Source organism: Simochromis diagramma, unplaced genomic scaffold (genome assembly GCF_900408965.1).
Source record: "Simochromis diagramma unplaced genomic scaffold, fSimDia1.1 OVJJ01000344.1, whole genome shotgun sequence".
NCBI classification, from domain to species: domain Eukaryota; kingdom Metazoa; phylum Chordata; class Actinopteri; order Cichliformes; family Cichlidae; genus Simochromis; species Simochromis diagramma.
The window spans coordinates 13,760,950-13,774,901 of NW_024387375.1; the positions used below are offsets into that span (position 1 = coordinate 13,760,950).

The 13,952-nt window shown below is 41.0% G+C and overlaps 1 protein-coding gene across 4 annotated transcripts in view; it reads right to left on the reverse strand.

Annotated features, from left to right (window-relative positions):
* Positions 1-13,952, reverse strand: part of veph1 (ventricular zone expressed PH domain-containing 1) — an 82,976-nt gene that overhangs the window by 62,389 nt on the left and 6,635 nt on the right. For 2 of the 4 annotated variants that reach the window (XM_040008570.1, XM_040008571.1), the window contains exons 2-4: positions 7,659-8,213; positions 7,273-7,491; positions 3,833-4,007 (exon numbers count right to left, since the gene is read on the reverse strand). In XM_040008570.1, coding sequence (XP_039864504.1) covers positions 3,833-4,007; positions 7,273-7,491; positions 7,659-7,796 — 532 coding nt within the window. In that variant the 5' untranslated portion in view covers positions 7,797-8,213. Of the gene's footprint in view, positions 1-3,832; positions 4,008-7,272; positions 7,492-7,658; positions 8,214-10,121; positions 10,600-13,952 lie in introns of those variants that run through there. The other 2 variants (XM_040008569.1, XM_040008568.1) reach the window with 2 other exon arrangements.

Here is a 13,952-nt window from a genome sequence, read left to right on the forward strand (position 1 = left end):
AGACACTAACTGTTGTATTTATCTCCTGAACTCCTCTTTACATACTGACAATGACTTGAATCAGAAATTTTAAATCTGGAACAGAACTGTTGAGTGATTTTCAGTCCAGTTCTTGAGTAATGTGGCATATTTCAGCATTTCCTTCCTGTTTCCCTTCCGTAAGAACTACTTCTTGACAGCCGTCCTTCCACTGAGATGATGTCTGATGAGGCTTCAGCGAACAGTAGACAATCAGCTGAAGGGCAGATCCACCTCTGAGGGTCTGTGTCAGGACTTTGCTGGATTTATTTCTATTTCTGTAAGTACATGGATTTCAGATACTGTTCACCTGCTATAGATAGTTTTTCTTAGATCTGCCACTTCCCCTTTAGTGTTCCACTTCTTCAGTTTCCTCAAACTTTTTATGTACACACTGCACAACGTGCTGAGATGTGCCAAAGTTAACAGCTGTTTGGGAATCTCTTTATATCTGGTCACTGTTGGCATGGTTCACATATTCAGCTAAAGAAATGGGAACAAATTAAATGTTTTTGTAACAAAGTTATTGAGGACACTGTTTAAACTTGGTTCTTTGCTATGTTGTTTGAATGAAACTCAAAGCTGTTTTTTTTTAACTTATCTGGTGCAAAATCACAACAAAAGTTGCATCAAGGCATTTTATAGTGTAAGGTACACACACTGGTTCATCCCTTGAGTTAGGTGTCTTTTTATGCTTTTTAGGTCAGTGTGAAGGGGCTTGAAAAACATTCCTCTGAAAAGTGTGAAGTACAAGGAAAAAACAGACAATTAAAATTTTAAAAGGCTTCACAAAGCCCGGAGAAGTATCGCTCAAGATCACTTAAAAAATTACAAGACAATCTGCCTCCTTGGAAGCAAAACATAAAGAAATAAGGAGCGGCCCAAAACTTTTGCACAGCACTCGATGTCACAACCACACTTTTGCAAATTATACTGTATTTAATCTCTTGCTGATTAAAATTGACTCAGTGACGTCTGCGACTGTGGGGAAATTGCCTGCAGACTTTCTGCAGCTCACATATGCTTACAGTTTACTGCTGCACATCCTGCTTGGACCCACAGTTTCTTCCCGCAGCTACAACCTCCGTGTAACTGTGACCTGTTACAGAATCACCTTCCACATTCACTCACATACATTTCACCGAGTCTTCACTCACTTTTCTCGCCCTGCCATGTATTAACCTTACAGTCCAAGGTAGAGCCAAAACGGACACGCAGCTTTGATAGATAGACGACAGATTCCAAGCCTCTCCGCTAACTTAAGGTTTTACTCAGAGATTGAAAGAACCCTTGGCTCTAAACCCCTGTGGGGCCAAACGGTGAGTGCATGTGAGACTGCTGTAGCTATAAAACCTTCACCCAGTATCCTGCTGTTGGTTTCCTGTAACTAGGAATCACACACACATGCTTATTAAGCACGGAACTCACTATTCTCCTATAAGACAGAAACTCAACACGCACCACCAAGGACAAGACGAAGGAGAAGAAGAAAATATCGCATGTGGCAACAGATGCACATGCATGCACAGCAATGCTCAACTGCACACGCGTGTTGGCATCTAGGTTTCAGAACAAAGGTTCGCAGGCTTCTGGCTTGTTAAAGACGTCACCATGAGGTTTAAATGGTTACAGTACAGCACATTTAGAAGGTGCTCAAACTTGGAAACTGCCTTGGTTACATTAAAAAGTGCAGAATGAAAGATAAATGTGAACTTGCTACAAATTTTTTAAAAAGCCTTCGAGCAGGACTTGCTCACTTTCATCTGGTTTCTCATTCCAGATTCAATATCAGTCGGTCGATCCCTGTCGAGCTGGATTACAGCCACCGGACTACTTAAGTGTACAGAACTTTCAAACTATCGCGTTTTCTGTCTCTTTTATTTCCCTTTTCTCTGCTTCTTTCTGAGCCCACAAGAAGGCTAGGTATTCGTGTGCACTTTCATGTCCAGTAGTGTAGTAAAAGGTGATGACTTTGAGGGTGTCGTGTATCTAGTGGAAAGAAATGTTAGAGCTATATTTTTAAAACAGCCGTTACATACATGCATCTCTGGAGGAGCCGGCAATCAGGAACTCGATACGTGCGGAGACTACAGAGTGCAAATGTTGAAGTGAAAAAGCATTACAGTGACACTGAGGTATTATTATTACCTTCCCTAATTTATCAGATTCATAAGTCTGACTGTGATGTAATACTCTGCGAGGGCCAACGACTCAAACAGCCAGAATCCTGGGATGATATGTAGAAAAATCCAAATGTGAGTAAACCACAGTTTAGTGTAATAGCACATTGAGCATATTGTTTGTAGCATGAATCCTTGTATTTTTCACTATTTTCAATTGCGTAACAGTGCATGTCTGTATTTGCAAGTTGTTGCTTTTATTCCATTCCTTTGTGCTTTGGCTGATTGAATGTGGTGAAAGCATTTTGTAGGGAAAAGTTGTTTATTTAGTCATCATTTAGCAGCAGTTACTTCAACCTTAAGTCTTTTTGGCAGCTTCTCTTTTCTTCCCCCTCGTATTTCATGTATCCAAATGAAAATAAAAAGACATCCCTTTTTTTCTCTTTTTGTTAAGAAACCAGTAACACATTTATGGACTATCGGTGCTAATTGTCTTGCATCTATAATCAAAGCCCAAATCTGGCAAAAACTCACCTGGAAAACCAGACAGTGAGGAGATAATCTGTTTCATGTGCTGAGCTGCTGGCAGAACAGTGGGAGCATCGAGCACCACTTTGGTGGGCATCCCACTGTGGTACAGTGTGAGGTGATTAGTGTGTGTGTGTCTGCACATGAGGTTATAGGTTCAACATGTTCCCAGAGGCACTGACTGATTCACATAAAAAAACATAACAGCACATCCAAATACATATACTCAGGCCCTCCCTGTATTATCCTATGATCATGTGTGTGTGTGAGAGAGCATGTGTGCCTCAGGGTAAACAGATCTCCATTAAGCAGGGCTGACTATGGACCCTGGACCTTTAGGGACCTCACTAATGAGCAACATGTATGTTAAAAAGGGGTTAAAATGGCTTCAAAAAACATAGTGGGCGTAGCCTTCTGTAACCACTGACTGGAGGTCAGCTCAGTTACCCTCTCTGACCTGAGCTGTTAAGTAGGGAAGTTGAAGAAAACAGTAATGAGATCAGTGCCTGAGGACAATGTCACCTTATACTCCTCCCCAGTCCTCCCTTCCCTCACATTAGTTCTGCCTCCAGAGCATGTAGGTATTATCGGGCCTTCAGGAGAGATATTTAAAAAGAATGACATGAAAGCGATTAATAGGCAAAAACAACCACCCTGCATTAGATGTCTTGATCAAAAAAGAGAGAAAGTAGAAGCATTTACAAAGACTTTCTGTAGCATCCACAGGGGCTACGGCAAGAAACACTGTGCAAACAAAAAAGGTAGCAGTTCTCCTTCCTCCAAACTAATTCTTATACATCAAAGCTCCACGAGGGAAACAATGACGTATGTGACATGCATTGTATCACCACATTGGTTAGCTACAACTGCAGATTACAATAATAATTCCATTTTCCACTCCAGTAAAAACAGCTGATCCTATTGTTTCAGATCTACTAGGATCCCTCGTGGTACAAACGTGCTGTTCCTACAAGCCAAGACAACAACTACATTAAAAGACATTAAGTCCTGTAACACCCCTGTTAGAAAATCCATTACAATTTCAGTTCTTCTCCAAAGCTCTTACAGTCTCAAACCACCCACACACTTACTCGTTGTAGTTTCTCTACAAAATTAAGGTAACCAGTTTCCTTTCTTGTGTGCGAGCATTTGTACGTGTATCCTACCTCCCAGCACGCTGATTGTTATGGCCTCTGTGTGTTCAGCCAGCAGATCGGCCTTGGCTATAGCGGCCAGAGAGAGGTAACTGGACATGTTCCTGCTCAGCTCCCTGTTGCCCCTCTGCAGGAACCGCACGGCCACCGGGACAGCCAGCACCATGACCGAAGGACAACTGTAGTTCTGCAGAGACATGTTATAGGAGAGGAGACACTCTGTTAAAGACGACATTCTCACAGTAAATATTTGTTTTCTAACATTTTAAGAGACATGCCAGCGACTGGTCAAAGCAGCACACGTCCACAGATAAAATGCTTTTGTTTTTGTAAAGTGAGCATGATTGGCAATCACTGTAGCTTTGAACAAGGGGACACAGAGCGAGCGCATTCACAGAGAAATCAGTCTGACTTGAATTAAGCTCACTTCTTAAAAGGAAAGGGCAGCAAAGCAGGCTTAATTTTACAGTCCTGACCTTTACTTCTCATTATCTATAAAGGAGAGTAACAAGATCAGATGCCTGTCCTTTGCTGTTTCTGATCTTTCTGAACAACATGTGCATGGTGTTAACGCTCATTAGAACAGACAGTACAGCCTAAAGATCCTCATTAACAGCAAGCCACGCATCAAATATATTTAGTAACTTGAAACAAAGAGCGCCAGCAGTACTTTCCTCAACCCATGTGATAAGCGCCACAGAGATTAAAACGGGCTATAAGAATGAAGAACAGGGGGAGAGACTGCATTGTATTGAAAGACATATGCACAAGTTTGTGCTCTGAACGCTCACGGTCCGCGGGATCGGGATTCAAAATGCGCCAGCACCCTCCAGAGGACAGTTTGATACGAACGTCATGTTCACTGCCGCTCACATATATTTATTTAACACTTGTGAACCCACATCTAAAACATCTGCTTCACATTTGTTTCTATTCACACACCTAAGGCCTCTAAGTCTTTACTATATATATCTATTTTCAAGATTTATCTTTTATGTCTATCATCAAAAACTGCTCAATCAATGATTTGGGGAGTGTAGTCTCTCGCTGTCATGCCTCTGGTTTTCCACATGGTGGCAGTGCAGGCACTGCAAAAACTATTTTACCCACTAATATAAACTGTGTAAACACCTTCACTTCATTTATTATCAGGCACCAAAATATAGAAGAATCACCATGAAATGCAGTGTTGGCACTGGAGCTGAGACGTTTTAGAGCACAAACTGTTTTTAGTCTGTCTAAAGAGGGACGATCTGAACACTCAGTGTGAAGCCTGTCATGTTTGACAGCTACAGGCAGCAGGCATGAGGTGCCGGTAGTGTTCTTCTTTTGGCACATGAATTAATGTATTGATTTATTAATCTTTCCTGTCATCTTGTACTACACTTCAATGACAACGCACGTCAAAGAGCTCATATGACATGAATCGTCTCTCCTTTTCTCTGAGGGAGTTTCTGTGGGAAAATAAGACAAGTGTCTATAATTCAAAATGACAGGGAGGGAAAGAGAGAACGGAAGGGGTCAGAGATAAAGGTGGATGGAGGGCAAGAGAGGAAGGAAAGAGATGTGGAAAAATGACATGAAGAGAAACAGATTTTTAGAGATAAAGAAAAAGAGAAAAGGAATGGCTGTCCTGATAAGTGCAGGAGCTCGGACATCGGAGCCAGAAGGTGCCGTCAGAGCTGTCAGAACTTTTAACCTCACTTTTGTGTGTGTGCGTGTGTGTGTGTGTGTGTGTGTGTGTGTGTGTGTGTGTGTGTGTCTTTCCTGAGGAGTCAGTCTCATTATGGTGGTATTAACCACATTCCCTTTCCCAAGAAAAAAGTGGGAGGGAGAGAAAGAAGGTGGAGGGGAGTCACTCTGCTTTTATACCTTTCAGCACTGGAGGTCTGAAAATGGGGAAGGTAGGTGAGTTTTAAATGTACATTTTCATGCCTCCCCCCCAGCAGTGATTACATAAAGTATATTTGCTCTTAAAGGGAAACTTCCCCGCTGGAGATCATGTATTATTAATTTTTATTTTAACTCTTCTGCTTGTACCGTTTTGTGAGGGTTTTTTTCCCCTCGTGCACCAACGTTGCCTTCCTTCACTTGTTTTCCCCGCGAAGCCTTTACACCCTCGTGTTTACCACCAATGCTTTAAAGAGCTTTAGCATAGCATTGCTCACGTGCATTAAAAAAAAACATGCAACCAGCCCCAAAACTATAACCTGTCAAAGGTCACATGACAAAGAGGAAGACGAAAGAAGTGCTTTTTTCTGTTTTCTTTACATTTTTCTACTCAAATTTGATTATGCCCGTTTTCTGATGAGCTTGACAGTTTTACTTCTTAGAGAAGAAAACTATTACCAAACCTTTAATACAACAGCTATTGATGAAGTCTAATGTAGTGCATATCAATGCATCAGTAAAATATGTTATAGCCAAGTGCTCCCAATGGCCTTTTTTCATTCTGCAAGTCTGTGTATTTGTGTGTGAGTATCCTGTAGACACTCATAGTAGCAGGCAGTTCAAAGTACTTTGGCAGTTCTTAATGTGGTTGCAAGTTGCAACTGTACAAGCTATAGGTGTGTGGCTGAGATGAAAGGGAATGTTTGAGTACTTTGCAAAAGTCTGAGCCCACTCCTCATTTTTTTACGTTTTGTTAGGAAAATGGAAAATATGTGCAATGAATTATTAAAACTCGTACAAATATATATGGAAATCCAGTGTACAAGCCAAAAACAGAGTTTGAGCAATTTTAAAGATGAGTGAATATTTGCAGCGACCACCTTTATTATTCAACACAGCCTGAACTCTCTTAGGCAGCTCTCTTGTCATTTTTTTAAGTAGTCTTCAGGAAAGGTTCTCCAGATTTCTTAAAGGAGACTTAAAGCTCTTCTAAGGATGTTTTCCTGATGGTATTAAATGGTGAATCAAAATCTGACGGCACTTTTCTGCGTTCGTCAATTTTGACAAGATCTCTGACACCACTGACTGAAATGCAGCTGCAAACCATGACAGAGCCTCCACGGTGTTTTGCTGATGCTTGTAGACGCTCACTGTTGTATCTCTCTCCTGACCTCCTCTGCATACTGACAATGATTTGAATCAGAAATTTGAGATTTGGATTAATCCCTCAATCAGACCTGTTGCCACTGATTTTCAGTCCAGTTGTTGTATAATCCAAAGAAAACTTTTGAAAGACTTTCAGAAACACTAAAAAACTATCGCTCAAGACCACTGACAACAAAGTCTGGCCCCTCAGAAAGAAAATTTTAAAAAAGAGGGATGGCTTGGGACTTTTGCACCGTACTGTAAATTTTAAGTTTCATCCCATGAGCACTAAAAGTATCTTGGAGCTAAATACCCTAAGCACACATAACATCCTGAGAGGTTTCTGAGTATGTGTGTCCTTTATGTGCTTCAGGTAAAACAAACAATGATGTGTGCATGCGAGCGTGTGTGTATACCTGCAGGATACAGCTGGTGATGTCAGAGGCTATCTTAGCATGCGGAGTGTCCTCTGTGTTTTCACCTTGCGGGGTGAGGTTATGCTCCAGACAGGACTCCCACAGTCCCACCAGAGCCGTGCTGTGTCGCTCGATGGAGCCCGTCTCCCTTATGGCTGTGGTGATGCGTGTTATGCAAATCTCCACCACTGCCTGGTCATTGTCATTGGTCAAATAGTCCTGTCAGCCAGCAACAGGATGCAAAATTAGGAATACAATGATAAAGTAAGGACAAAAGCAATGAATTATGCATAAGGGCATAAATAATTAATGGCATCTGCTTTGTAATTTTTGAATAAATACCAACTGTGTGTGTTGGTTGCACTGATCTAAACACATCAACTTACCGGTGAGCAGGAGATTGCCTTAATCTGGTCCAGAGCTTGAGACAGACAGTCTTCAATGTCTGCGTCCTCCAGAGAGAACAGATCACCTGCTCTGGACAGATCCCTCTGGCCGAGCACTTGGCTAAACAGCTGGTGCATCCTTGTCCTGGTTTAGGACCTTGAGACGAGCCTGGGACGGCCTCCGCACAGTTTAAGATCACTTAACTGAGAAAGTCGCTGACATAATGTCTTGAATACCATAGCAACTTTTCCTTCACCTCCTGGTTTTAGAAAGATATTTAAATAGAAGACTCTTTTCTGCCAGGGATGGGAGAAAGCAAGTCTTTCTAAAATGCAATAAAGCTGAAATATATGAAGATTTTCAGGCACACACTTTTATACAGAAAGAAATATCGAATGCATCATATTAGGACTTGATAGTTTTATAATTTTTGTTAAAATCCTCTCCGGCGCAGTCCAGAATCAGGTAAGTTTGACGGGTTTGGCCCAACATTTTTCTGGGTCTGCCTGAGGCCTGTTACCATGGAGACAGGGCAGTCCTTCTGCAGCTGAGTCCTGAAGGAGAAAGGACAAAAAAAGAGAGAGTGAAGGATTAAATTAACTAAAGAGAAGGAAATGCTGGGATCGTCATTTTGCACACAAAATCGTCTTCCAGGAAGAGATCATTTGAAAAGCTGGGAAAATTAATTCGGAGCAAGTCAGAGATACTGTCGAGCATCGGATATTTAATTTTGCATGTGATTTTTGCTCTCCAAACCATCTCAATTAAAGGAGTAGTCGTGCATAAGAAACAAAATTTCATTGCAAGACATAGACATGAAGATTGATACAACTCTTATCTGTTAAAAATACTGCTTATTTTAGCTTAGTCTAAATCCTGGAAACAAAAAGGTTCAGATGAATTTCACATTCTGTTTGTTGTACCGATTAAACAAATAAGATGTGCATTAGTTAGCTGCAGGTTAATTCTGTTTTCTTTTAAAAGGACCTAATAGTCCAACCAGTTGAATCCTGTTCCTAACCATTTTATTACAGTTAAAGCGCAGGATTCCCAGTGTAGAGGGTTCAGTTGGGGGCAGTGGGCGTAGTCCTTTAACTAGCTTGTGTATTTATGGCCCCAAGTCCCATAACAACACAACGGTGCAGTAAAAATGTCCATACAGCTGTGACAGAGCTTTGAACCTCAAAATGGCCACTGTGCTAGAGATGTAACTGTGTGTGAAAGCTCACCTGTGTGAGATGTAGAAAACTACAGACTGAAATTCACCATTCTGCCTGTCTCTGGTAAATGGACTGGTTCTTATATAGTGCACTTCTACTCTACAACATGCCTCTTCATTTGGAGAAAAGTTGCTGGGGCAGCATGTGAATGTGGGACTGAAGGTAAAAGCATGTGCTCCACTCCAGAGACCTGTGTGTTGGCATTGCTAAGTTATAGTAAATAAATAATCTTACATCTAAATCTTAGTCAGACAGCATTTAATCATATCGCACATATTTAGAAAATGATAGCAGGGAGCATAGCACAAAAGTTAAAAGGGAGTCCCTGGCCCGCTGCCCAAATCAGAGTCTAACCACAAGTTCTCAGTTAAAGCCCGTTATTTATTAATGCATACCAATATCTGAGAGCAAATTACTCCAGGGTGAACCAAGGCCAGACCAACAAATGGAACCAGCTTTATCTGAAAGAACAGTGCTGATCACACACACAAACACACACACTTCCACTTTTTTCCCATCACAGTCTGACTAAAACCGAAATAAGGAATAACTAAAATACACACAAAGTCAATGTATTCAGTTTAATACACATTTGGATGCACAATATATATATATATATATATATATATACATATATATATATACACACATTTCTCAGTGGCAAATATTTTTCAATATATATCTTTTCCACAGTCATTTAAGTGCAATAAAGGAACTATTGTTCTACACTTGAAATTACTTGACATATTTTTTTTCTTCATCTTTGTCTGTTTAAAAAAAGAAACCTGACTTCACCTCTAAATGCACTTTGTTTATCTGTGTGTATTTATTTGACTCTGACTCTAAGCGCTATGCACTCAGACCTAGCTCATATGTACAAATGGCAAATAAAAGTTTTAATCTTTATCTATTGTATTTACATAAATGAAAACAAAACTGAATGAAAGGCACGTGGTAAGCCTAACACCCTAAAATAAGCAAAGCAGAAGAAAACTGTGCAAAAGATAAATGCAGTTCACGCCCTCTGCTTCACTGACATAAACAACATGTGGGTTAATCGTTTGCAAAGAGCTGCAAAGGTCTCTAAACAAGAAACACGCATTTTCACAGAGGTTTAGCGGTCGAGGATGGAACCAGGGCTTTTAAAATGGCCAGACGTTGACCCGCAGGTACACTCAAAGATCCTCAAAGCTAGAGGCGTCACACCGGTACACAAAGAATTAAAAAAAAGAAATAACTTACTAAACTGCAAGAAATGCAATAACAGCCATAACACCGACGTCTTCCAAAAGACCAAGCGAGCGCGTCTGCCATCACATTCTCTCTGTCTTTCTTGAAAATCCTGCACAAGGAGCGACCAGCTCACGAATCTGGATGGAGTATTTGGAGTAAAAAACACAAGAGGTTTATGATCGGTGTACACAAAACATTTTTTTTGTGTAAAAAGTGGGTGATCCACAGCACGCTTATCGTCCTGCAGCAACGCAGCACCAGCACCGCTGACCCCCAGCAAAATCCAGTTTAAAAGGACGAGTAAAGTCAGGATGTGTGCTGCAGAGGAGAGCTTTGGCAGACTGTATCTCTGCCCTCTTTTCAGCGGCATGAGTAAGTTAAAACATGATAATAATATGTTGCATATCTGGTGCAACTCTAACTGTTATACTCTACACTATAGCACAAATAATGTATTATAATGATTGGTAAAGTAAATAAAGGTAATGAGTCGAACAGAACACACAGTGTCCTGGTGTTATGAATGGAGTTCAAAGTTGTGGTAACTGAAAAGTAGCATGTTAACCATTTACTTGCATTACTGTTACTCTTGTCAGCTTCAATTAAACATTAAATCATTCACACCGGAGCGACGCCGGAAGGGCAAAGGATTACATATGCACACGCACACATATACACACCCACTGAGACAGCTTCTAAAAGTGTGACATATCACTGGCTTAGCGCTCCTTATTTTCTATACAGAAATGTAAACACGTAAACGCGCTGCTGTTCTCGCCGTTGTCGCTGCTTTCTGGGCGGTTTGAAGTATTCGCGCACGCCTTCTTTCTGAAGCAGCCACCCGGCGTGTCTGCTGCCTGTGATCACGATGACTTTGCTCACAGCAGAACTCTGCCTCCTTTGAGAGGACGAGCAGCTAAACATATGTATCTGTGTCATTTTCTGCTTCCTGCACCAGCTTCCCTCTACAATCAGACATCGTCTCATCCTCGCACCGTTTCACTGAAAGCCACACTGGAGCGAGCCCAAGCCAGACCAAAAGGAACGCACAAAGCTGACCACTTGGGAGGCCGTTATCTGTCCTGCCAAGCCAGCGACGGCCATGGAAACCCAACCATTGCCAGGATACCACATCGGGAATTCTTACTGGTCCGAGCTGTGGCTTTGGGACCGAAACAACAAAACAGCCATAAACACAGAGCAAAGAGGTTTATCTGTCACACAAAGACAGGCCAACACACAGCTGTGAAGGTGAATAATCACAAGCTCTCTCTGTGCAAGGAGTTCCCAAAAATACAGTATGAATGTGTTGTTATTTACACTGTGAACATATACTCCTGTACACTGTGTATTTCTTAACTTTTTGATAAGGATGTACTGTATGACATACACACTTTCCTGGGACTGTGTACAGCCATTCAAAACTAATCCCACCAAGCACCAGACATCAATGGATGACATTTTCTGGGCTAAATCTGGTCAGCTAGTCAAAGCCTTTAAAAATATGCCACTTCACATATAAATTTGTTCAAAAAGTGAAAGCTGAAAAGTCCTCTTTGCAGCGTATTGGAAAGACTAATATTTAACAAATGTGCTTGTGCTATTTGTATACATGTGGCTACAAATTAGGGCATCTGAGAAAGAAGGTTTTGAGTATAAACCCCCCGGTTGGTTGGTTGTAGGCTTTCTGTGTGGATTTGCATGTTTTCCTTGGGCTTGTGTGAGTACTCAGGTTTCCTCCTACAGTTCAAAGACATACCAAATGTCAACATTGCTTAGAGGTCTTTTCGGTAAGTTTTTGCTCAGTGGGTTATGGTCTAATACACCAGTCATAATAAATAAATTGTAGCTTCATTTGGACTAAAATGTTTTGTGTTTTAAAGACATGATGAGCATTCAGAGCTGTAGAAACTGAATTATACTGCAATATCATGTGTATCTAGCACAAACTGTATATAATAGGTGAATGTAAGCTGTGCATCTGAACAGCATTCCTGCATTCCTTTTAATGGCCAGTAGGGGATGATTATTCAGTTTGTGAATAAAAAAAACAAAACACAGTTTTAGTGAGAAAATTAAATGACTCATCACTTAAATTATGAACCCAGTTAACAATTTCTTAACTGTTTTTGTGTTTGCATTGCTAACTTGATGTTGTATTTAATACAACATCGCAGTTATTTTGTAACTAATGTCCAACGTGGAGAAAGATGTTTCATCAAACAAACTTTAATGCGTAGCTAGCGCTCACTACGGTTTGGGCATGCAGGTTCCTCAGTCAAATCTTCAATCTTTACATCTGGTTTACGGATGTTACCAGAAATGATTTCTACAGTGCCATTTGGCATCATAATTGTGGAAACACGACAGCAGGCAAGGGGGCGGCATACGGCTGTAAGTGTTGTAGTCTAGCATTAGCTCTGCTCCAACTCATCGATATGAAAGGTAGAGTCAGCTATGGAAATACTGGTGGGGTGATTGGGGGATGATAACTGACTCACAAACTATATAAAAATTATGTTATTGTGTTTTATTTAGACTAAGAGAGAGAAAATACTACAAATTTAATAAGTTGGCTATAAGACCAGCACCCAGAATTCAAGTTTCTGTTCACAGTAACAACATTCACAATGTTATCCTTCTTATGGTATTCTGAAATGCACTTTAACATTTTGTTTGAGACAGCTGGCACTACCGATGTGAAATCAATTTTGTTCCATGGGCTAAAATAGCTAAAATTGTGCCAACATAATGACACTGTAACGTTAGCATCCTACTCGGCAACCATCCTAACATTTCAGTCTGTGTGTGGTCAACAAAATGTAAAGTTAACATTTTAAATAAATAATCTGCCACCCCATTGATGTGTCAGTATATGGGATGATCATTTAGGCATCAAAGTGGGAGTCAAGAATCATGTAATACTACTAGTGTTGGTACCGACTGCTAAATTTCTGGTATCCCTAATCTGGTTTCAGAAAACCAAACATGGAGGTAGCCAAAATCTTAGATTCAAGTTTTTACAAATGAATGGTGGATAAGTCCAGCTTTAAAATAGAGTCAGCTTACTTTCCCCAATAATAACTAAGACTGAAAAAGAAAAGAGGCATGGGAAAGAGATGGAAACGACCAAAGAACACCAAGGGGAGGAAAGAATGAGGAATGGAGGAGCCACCAGACCGAGTCCCAGACTGAGAGAAAGCTGGAGATGGATTATGTTTCCAACACTTGCATTCACCTTTACATACAGCATACGTATGCTTCTGTGTGTGTGTGTGTGTGTGTGTGTGTGTGTGTGTGTGTGTGTGTGTGTGTGTGTGTGTGTGTGTACAAGCAGAGAAAAAAAAAAATGGGCCTCAGGAATTTCAGTTCTTTAATAATCAGCTAGTTACTATTAATCACCAAGCTACGGCTCAACAAGCTTAGGAATGCAGCCTTTGAGCACGCACACACACACACACACACACACACACACACACACGCATGCAGTCATATTTCTTTCACAGGACATTACATTACCTTAAATTTATTAACCTCACACTTAACCGTCACCCTAAAAGTTTACAGTGCAGGAATAGATGCGTCTGCACATGTGAAGAACACAAATTGCAGTTCCACAGTTAACAACACACAGTGAGTTGTGTCTGTAAGCTTACAGACACAACTAGTGTCTTGTTGTTGGTGTGTTGTCAGTCTTCCCCAAACCCCTTCTGATAAGATAAATGATTCCAGGGAAATTCAAAGAAATAGCGCTCTAGCAGGTACCCACATGTTGAAGGCAAGCTGGGTGCCGCTGGGTGAGGGGTACCAGAGGGTGCGTGCTTGGGGAGGGCAATACGA